A 9,207-nucleotide genomic window follows, 5' to 3' on the forward strand; every position below is an offset into this window, starting at 1 on the left:
AGTCTAAAGATAAACAACATTTATGCCATTTGTAATCACATTGCGCGCTGCTTGGTGCCAATCAAGAAAAGTGATGAAAACTCTCATAGCATGAAGTTTGAATTTTAATTAACAATGAAAAGAAGCACCAAAAAAGTGAAAAACAATATGAAAGCATCTTGCTTCATACATGCTGCATTGTTAAATGACTACTGGAATCACAATTTAGACATTAACAGAAGTCAATTAAGACACATAGGTTCCCCTTTAATGGTCCGATATTCCAAAATAGGAGTTTACTGTTGCACCTGAAGGCAGCATTAGATAGAGACCCGGTAGCAGGCGTGTCGGGCCTATCGCGTGCCTGCTCTCGCGCTACGACAGCCGTCGGCCGATACTGAGCCGCTCGCGCAGGCTCCACCCCTCTGCTGTCCATCCTCGGGATGAGGACAGTGCGTCACCGGGCCTATGAATAGTAACCACGGGGAGGTAGTCTACGGAAAAAACCTGTTCATTACCTGTTCATCTGTATGAACCTATCAAAGCATCAAACATCCAATCACCAGATAAATGTGAGAATACACAGATGGTAAATTCCTCCATGCTCGTAAAGGGAGTGTCTGTAGTAGCCTAGGGCATTACTTACCTCCTGTGATAATACAACCTTTTCTTACATTTATTTAAAACCTGCGGTAGGCTGTAGTATAGCTGCACAATACTTAAATGAGTTGCACTATCATATTTGTAGGCCATTTTTCATAAACTATAAATTAATTATTTTATATCCTTCCTATTACTCTTGAATCTAAATAACTGCAGTGATTTGAAAAACACTGAACCAAAGACTATGCCACTCTTGCGACTAAATGTTTGTTCGTTTGTGTGTGTGTGTGTGTGTGTGTGTGTGTGTAGGAACTGTGGTTGATGTATTGGTGGCAGCTTTGCTTTATTGTGCTGGCCTTTAGGAAAGTTTACACAAACCACAGACCTCCTAAGGGCAGTGGCAGTGAAGTGCACCAAAGACAGGGTGAGTTTTTTATGTGAAGAAAACATACAGTCATTTAAATAGAAAACATTCATTTCATACATTTATTAACATAAAAATCAGCATCAGACATTGTTTAATACAGTGTTTGCTCCACTCAGGTTTATGTGTCCATGGAGACATGATTTAAGAAACGGCCTGATTGTCTTAGAATAAGTCACCGTTTGGCTTCTTGTTACAGTGTCTGACATTTTCTAGGATGTTCTAGGGCATAAGTTAATATAAGCAAATATGAGATTATGCAAATCCTCATTAGTCACTTCAGTTTCTCTGCCTCTGGGAGTTGAAATGGGCCTCGATCTCTTGTTTGAAGAACAGCTCTCCCAGGTGGCCATGTGAGGCCTCACTCATGGCTTTAGTCTGCATACACATCTTGTACTTGTCCAGAGGTAGCTCGTCTGCGCAGTGCTTCTCATGCCACAGGTGGAAAAGGCCTCGAGACGGAGAGCGGATCACCATCAGTTTACTGTGAAGGTACTTCCTGTACAGGTGCACGTCCTCCAGTCCCCAGCCTTTGATACTGCGGTCAAAACCACCTGCCGAGAGATGTGCAGGTTAAAGCTACACATGTGCCTCGATATGCCCTTGAGTTCATTATAAGTCTATGTTCTGACACTCAGGTTAACCAGGGGCTCCATCTTGCTTTTTCCCCCTTCCCTATTGTGTTCACAAAACGGCTCTCAAAAACATAGTTCTAACTTTAATATGAACACTACCATGACTCAGTCAGTGTAAAAAGTGTGGCTTTTGTGTTTTGTTCTTTTCGAGTCTTCATGGTCATCACATCTACTTTCTCATTCAAAATTCAGCGACCAAATTAAGTCTGACCTCTGCTTCCTAATGTGAACCTCTTTGAGTCATGTTTCTAACTTTTTCACATTTTAGTTAATGCTATGTGATTGAGAGCTGCTTTGTGAACACAGTATGAATGGGGAGGTGAAACACAGGAGGTCTGTGCTCCACAGTGGAGCTCCTGGTGAACCCAAGTGTCACAGCTTAATAACATATATAAAGTTTTACTATTGTTATGTGTTGTTTAGCTTTAATTACTAAACTGGATCAGAGGGTGTGTTAAAGACGTTGATGAAGTTGTTGAACATACGTGTGACATTACCTATGTTGATGTAGTCAGACCTGTATTGGCAGGTCATACCAAACCCAAAGTCTCTCCAGAAACCAGTTTCCTTCTTTATCACCTGTTTAAAATGAGCCGCAACACCTTGATCAGAGCTCAGTCTTTTGTATCCCTCTAATTCACTCACTCTAATTCACTCACTCACTCACTCACTCACTCACTCACTCACTCACTCACTCACTCATGTACATCTTTTGCATGCCTTTGGACCTACCAGTTGCTGCTGAACAGGGGGAAGATGTGTCTGGTTAATGTAGATGAGAGATGGGTTGTACAGGCTGAAGAGCACTGGGTAGTACACTTTCTTACCTGCAGTTGAGGTAAAGCAATGCAAAACAACTGAACCAAACATCCCAAAATAAATAGTTTTGTCACCGACAATGTGATACAAAACCGACTAGCCGTGCACAGATCGTAAACACACAGGTTTTGCAAAACAGTGGTAGTTAAAGTGTTAATCTATGATACTGTCACATGAATAAATATGTGTTTGCTGCTCTCTGTTCCTGATTTTATTTCAGTAATGATTCATTCGTTAATAACTAAGCACCTTGCGGTTGCGTATTTGCCCCAGGAAAAATACCTTGGCACACAAACTGATGCATTTTATGTCACTGGGTGCAGTAACACTGGTTTGTTGGGAGTAAACAGAAGAAGGTTTGGATAGTGACATGACCAAACACATAAAGAAAAGAGCGACACCTACAGGAACTCTGAGTGACTGACAAGTTATGTCTGGGAAGTACTCTCAGCAGTGCCAAAAATGCCAGATTTGAATGATGCTCTCCCAGAGGCAATCCTGACAGCCACAACCAGGGAAAATTTTACCTATTTCATAAATCAGTATGAAATGAAAATTTCTGCTGATATGTGAAATAGGTCACATTTGTCCACCAATATTTCCTTTTAAAGCTGATATTAGCTGATGCCAGTATTGCATTGATATTATCGTGCATCCCTAGTGTGTAGTATACACTTGAGTTAAGTTTTCATTTTCAGTGAAAGTTTGCCTTATTTAATCATGACCAACACTTAACTCTATAAACTTACCTCTAATCTTAACCATAACCTTAATCTAACATGTTTTAACCGTGTTAAGTTACAGTAGGTTACAAATCACTTGCACAGACACAGTATGGATCAAGAGTTCATGTTAACATCATATGAGGGCATATTTATTTTTATGGGCAGGTCCCTCTCTTACCGGGCTCTGCCTTGAGGCGGCAGGATGTGAGGAAGTCAGAAGTAAAGTGGATGTCAACATCACAGAAGAAGAGCAGCACATTCTGGCTCCGCCTCCACGCCCGGGCGCCAACGTCCAAGCCCCGCCCACGAGAGAAGTCCTCATTCAGCTGGATCAGAGTGAAGCCCCTGAACCGAGTCTCCCTGACGGTAAGAGGAGAGGCAGGTACCTGATGCTTTTTAAAGTCTTAATAGTTACCAGAGTTTACAGTGGATTATCATTTGAAAATTATCTGTAAAAAAAAAAACACAGTTATCAAGTAAGTGTGTAGTTTCATAAGTCTAGCATCACACAGTTTTGTTTTATTTAACAACAGACCACGGGGAATTTATTTCCACGCATAGGCCTGAAGATAATCTTATCTGAGAGGATAAGATCTGCAGTAATGTGAAAAAAAGATTATTATGATTTTTTCATCACAGCCTGAGCTCTACAGAGGGGTCTGTGGTGTTCCCCAGGGTCCAGAGGCTTCGGCGGATAAGCTGATTATTACAGTGATACCCTCGCAGTTACAGTGTTTATCTTATCCACAAAATACCCGCAGTGCAGCACAGAAGCATCTCCAATTGTGATTAGATGAGCTCTGATTTTGTCGCAGTCATGCGGTAATCTACTAATCAACATTCTCCTTCTCAGTGTTAACTCATCCATCAATATGATTCAGCGAAATAAAAACCACTCTTATCAGAATGTAAAATTTTAAATTTAGCACAGTTTAGTCACTATTCCTGAACTTGAGCATTTCCATTCCAAACACCAGAATCCAGAAATTAAGGGGTATAATGATAATTTGTGGTGTCATCAAAAGACAAACCCTGAGCTGATTTGTTATAAATAAACAGAAGATTGCATATGATGAAATCGTGGAATATTTGTTTGAGATTTTACACCCATATAACCTTTATTTATTTTGTGCTCAGGGTTAGGTCAAAAATTTTAAAAATGCATGCATACATCTACGTAAAATGTAATTTTGGGTGACTTTGGGTGACTGACTAACTGTGTGCAGACACTCAGTCTCTCATTTGCTGTAAATGGAGCAGCTTTGGGATTTGTGTCTTGATGACATCATCACAGCAGACCCACCTCTCTCTCATCTCGGTCATGTGACAATCCCAGACTGGGCTGTCCAAGATCACAGGGACAGATTGTTGAAGATGCTATTTTTGAATAACTAGAGTTCATTTATATTTTGGTTAACTCAACACATTGTGTTAATGCGAGCTGAATCTTACCGCGTGGTCTGGTCCATCATGGCTTTCACCTGCTCTATCTGATCACGACCAAAGTAGACCACAGTGAGATGGACCCTGCCGTCCTGCTGGATGCAAACTTCCCTGAAGCAGAAGCACGGAGGCAGTCGTTAGACACCACTTAAAGGAATAATTCACCCAAAAATTGTGTGTGTTGTATCATTTATTCACCCCCAGTTGTCTGCAGTGTCCAGTGAAAAACTTTTTAAATTGCTTGTCTCACAGAGAACAAAGTTAAGTAAATGATATAACATATATAGTTTTTGGGCAAAGCATTCCTCCAAGCAGACGTGTATTAGATTTACTTCTACACTGCAGAGTTTCATTCAGTGGAGATATAAATCAATAATGCTGCTGAATTACATTTTCTCAGCCCAGGACTAGAATTTCATAGTTGTGGAGCATGCCTTTAAAATTTTTCAAATTCTCTCAGTGAATTCTCTGCAACAGGCACAGGCATATTACTGGCATGTGTCCAAGTTGTTTCATTAAGATAGAGATTCGCACCGAGGTTCTAAATGTATCACTGACTGTGTATTAGTTTGTGTACTTTCACGTGATACCTGAAGTTACGGATGAAGTTCCTGAATGCGTCCGCCCTCCTGGACAGAGGCACGATGATGTTGATGAGCATGGTGCGCGTGTCCACACTCTCGCTCTTCACCTTCATCACGGGGCCGAAGGGCCGGAAGAACACCAGCTGTGTGAAGTCCTGTGGGCTTTCCCCTTTAAATATCAAGTCGTATACGGTCCCTCTGTCCCTTTCTGTGCGAGTCAACCCTGTGACGGAAAGAGAGAGAGAGAGAGAGAGAGAAGAAAAGAGGAGAAGCTACTTTAAGGATATTAGAGGAGCGACTTCTGTTCCTTTTTTACAACCTTTTTACACAAGTGACGTTTTTGGACAGAGGTCACAGTGATATTGTGAAGTTGTACTGGATTTTGTGGTAACCTCATTATACACGTTAAGAAATGAAAGACAAATATATACATTTTGAGTCTTCAATCCGGGCAGCACACTGGTTGTCACTTGTTAAAGCAAGAGGGGTTGATCCCCAGGCTTTTACGTCTGGAACAGAGGTGGAAAGTAACCAAGCACATTTACTCGAGTACTGCACTTTCGAGGAACTAGCACTTTACTTTATTTCCATTTTGTTAAACTGCACCTTTACTACATTACTGCACTTTTTACTTTCTTTCATTTATCTGACAGCTGTTGTTACTAGTTGCAGAATAAGCTTCTACATGCAAAACATAAAATATGATGTGAAAAGTAGCCATAACTGTGTTGTATATCAGATGCACTGTATGTTAATATATATGTTGAAAATTGGAAAAAAAAAAAAAAAACTAAACATAAAATATAAAACATTGTCAGAACTGAAACCAGCCAATGGTATATGGAGCAGTCAGAGCTGCCACATTAAAATGCCTCTTACTGGTAAATGCATCAATAATTTAACACTGTGAAGGGAAATATTCTTCACAATGACTTAGTTTTGATACTGGAGTCCATTTTATTTTATTCTAAGAGCTCTCGAGTTTTACTCAGGTAACATTGTGAGTGCAAGAGTTTTGTTTTTAAGGTAACATTTTTCCATTATGGTATTGCTAGAGGATTTGAGTACTTTTCCCATGGCTGGCCTGGATTTTGTATGTCCTCCCCACATTTACATGGGTTTCCTCTCACACTCCAAACAAATGCAAGTCAGGTGGACTGGAGCCTCTAAATTACCCATAGCTGTGAATGGGACTGTGTGTCTGTCCTCTTGTATTAGTCTTTCCACAGACCGGTGACCTGTTCAGGATGTATCCCCACCCAGTTCGTGCAAGGACAACATCCAGCCCTCCGTGATCCCGACAGTGATTAAAACTGGTCAAAGAAACTGAATGAAATGAGCGAACGTTCATGAACCACACTCCTCTCACCCTCTATGAAGTCTGATGGCGAGTATATGTGCTTTCTCCTGGTGGTGTCGCTGCGTTGCTCAGGTCCGTTGAGGACATGCAGAGCCGTCTCCAGGGTGGTGATCAGCTCGTCTCTGCGGTCCTTCCTCACTGGCCTCTCCTCAGGGTGCTTGGTCAGCCCGGTCTCCAGCTGGTACACCCTGCGTGACAAAACAAGCAACCACTGACTGACTGATTATTTTTGAGTATTTCCGCTTTATTAGACATGTACAGCAGAGAAAGGAAGGACAGGGTGGAGAGAGAGGCAGTGACATGCAGTAAAAACACTGGGCTGCAGCTGAATCTGGGCTGCTGTAGCGAGGACAGTTTGAGCCAGTGGGATGCCCCAGTTACACAGTTCTTGCACTGAGCAAGTTGGAGAGATCCCTTAAATCCCACTTATAAATTGATCTCACATTGTCCCACTCACCTACGCAGAGTGAAGGTGTCAAAAGGAATCACTGCATATTCGCTGGGCAGCTGCACCCCGGAGTTCACCTCAGCTTGGTTCAGCTGGGATCGGAAGAACTCCTAGAGGAAATGATGTAACATTTATTATTATTTATCTCTTGGGGAAGTCATTTTTTTCTTGCCACGCTCCACAGGGGGCATGTAAGGTCTGCCATAGGAGCTGCATCAATATCTATATCTGTATCTAGAATCTGTCTATTTCCTGTTGTTCCTACCTTAAGGTCAGATTGTGTTGGGGTTTTGTGCAGGCTCTCCAGACCCAGAGGCAGAATCCCTTTTGCCTTTGCCTTTTCCAAAGAGTCCTGAAGCTGCTGCGTCCTCTCCTGCAGAGCCTCCTTCAGCTGGGCTATCTGCTTCGTCAGGCTGTTAATGTAATGTCGGTGAGAGTCCTCTCTCTCCTGTAGTAAGGCCATGTATCCCTCCTTGGTGGTGGCCCCTCCAGACCACAGCAGAGACTGCTGGCTGCGGCGAGCTGCCGGCTTACAGGCCAGGAGGTAGAACAGCGACAGACAGCAGCAGATGACCAACACGATGATACCGACACGGGCCGCCATGGCTATCAGCCACCGTTTGAGCATTGTGTTGGATTTTGTCTTTTGAGCAAGGCGTCTTAAACACTTTCAGCCCCAAACATTTAGCAAAACAAAACAGGAATTTTTGTCATGTGGAGATGCAACCAGAAAAATTTAAGTGATCCATTCTGGGTCCCAACCCAGAGTTAAAAAATATGGCTTTTAAATGAGACTTCTCATGCCATCCTCAGTCTGTTATGTCACCTGTCACATCCAGTAGCAGTGTTTTCATACATGGTTTAAGTGTCAGTTTCTCTTACATGTGGATTCCATGTGTTTGTCTCACATCAGTGCAGTGATAATCCCCTAGAATGACAAGAAAATACATTTGAGAAGACAGTAAATATTTAATCTCATTTGCAACCAGACAAAACACAATGCTGCTGAGTTACTGCATGTTGTGATCATTACATTCAATGGGTTACTGTGTGAGGTGAAGGCATTTTGTACAGTAAATACTTTAGTATGAAGAGTCTTGCTATTGAGACTAAACATTCAAAGCAAATGCACTGTGAGCCCAAGGCACGCACTCCACACACTGGTCATAGAACTAAAGGGTACTAAAGGGCCCAAGGGCAAACATTTCACAACAGATGTAAAAAAAAAAAAATTAGAGAGGAGGACTCTTGAGTTTGAGGAAGACTCATCATCACTGTTAGATTGGGTTCATATAAAAGCACAGGAAAAGACCTGACCTTACATTCACTCTGAGTGCCACGAGGCTGAAGAGAGAAGTGACAGAAACAAGCATTTCTCTGTGTGTCTCTCCACCCAGTGTGTGTGTGTGTGTGTGTGTGTGTGTGTGTCGGTGTGAGTGTGTGTGTGTGTGTGTGTGTGTGTGTGTGTGTGTGAGTAGGCATGCTTGACTGTGTGTGTTGCCATCGTCAAAGTTTATTCACAGCACAGTTGGCTCTTTATTACTCAGGTATAGGCTGATCTTGTGAAAGACTTGCTTATATTTTCAGGTCCACCCTAGTAGTGTCTGTGTGAGTGTGTGTGTGTGTGTGTGTGTGTGTGTGTGTGTGTGTGTGTGTGTGTGTGTGTGTGCGCTTTAAAGCTATGCATATTAATAAAAACATCAGACCTTATTGGACTTTGTGCAGTAGTGTACGGTCCAAAAGTAATGCTTACACAGCATCCATAATTTTGAAAGCCTGAATATTATGCTTATGTTTGCAATCTTTCACAGCACTTGTGGCTGGTATAAAAGCTTTTCATCTGTTTGAAAAGCTTGCAAAGCTTTGATCATGGCGTTAGCTCAGTTGACTACCTTGCAAGCTATAAATCTCAGTAGATTATCACATCTACTCACGTGGTGAAAATGAATGCAGTTTGCAGAGACACAAAGATCCCAAGTTCAAACCTTAAAGTGTCATCCCCTAACATATATTTTGCACCCAACAAACCAAATTAAGGAAAGAACAAAAGAAATTAAGAATAACATAAATTCTACTCACCGATTGCTGTGGATTTTGCAGGAAAGATACGAACCAGTGTCCATCATTCCTCTGAATGTCGCCTTAAACTGTCACTAAAATCTCTCTTACGAGTTTGCAGGCTTTTTG

The 9,207-nt window shown here is 41.9% G+C and overlaps 1 protein-coding gene across 1 annotated transcript; it reads right to left on the minus strand.

The window, feature by feature from the left end:
• Window positions 1-1,151: 1,151 nt before the first annotated feature.
• On the minus strand, window positions 1,152-7,658 carry LOC115365398 (chondroitin sulfate N-acetylgalactosaminyltransferase 1-like). The gene is made up of 9 exons (XM_030060384.1): window positions 7,286-7,658; window positions 7,030-7,130; window positions 6,582-6,760; window positions 5,219-5,435; window positions 4,638-4,739; window positions 3,364-3,545; window positions 2,374-2,468; window positions 2,139-2,220; window positions 1,152-1,560 (listed from the first exon to the last, which is right to left on the minus strand). Exons 1-9 carry the CDS (start codon window positions 7,646-7,648, stop codon window positions 1,286-1,288), a joined length of 1,596 nt encoding a protein of 531 aa, XP_029916244.1. The 5' UTR covers window positions 7,649-7,658; the 3' UTR covers window positions 1,152-1,285.
• Window positions 7,659-9,207: the final 1,549 nt, after the last annotated feature.

The sequence above is a fragment of the Myripristis murdjan genome, chromosome 9, assembly GCF_902150065.1.
Source record: "Myripristis murdjan chromosome 9, fMyrMur1.1, whole genome shotgun sequence".
NCBI classification, from domain to species: domain Eukaryota; kingdom Metazoa; phylum Chordata; class Actinopteri; order Holocentriformes; family Holocentridae; genus Myripristis; species Myripristis murdjan.

Coding starts and splice junctions, on each gene's coding strand:
- LOC115365398 (XM_030060384.1), bottom strand. CDS start 7,648: ATGCTCAAACGGTGGCTGATAGCCATGGCGGCCCGTGTCGGTATCATC. Junction 7,131..7,285: donor CAACACAATCTGACCTTAAG/GTAGGAACAACA, acceptor CATTTCCTCTAG/GAGTTCTTCCGATCCCAGCT. Junction 6,761..7,029: donor GACACCTTCACTCTGCGTAG/GTGAGTGGGACA, acceptor TTTGTCACGCAG/GGTGTACCAGCTGGAGACCG.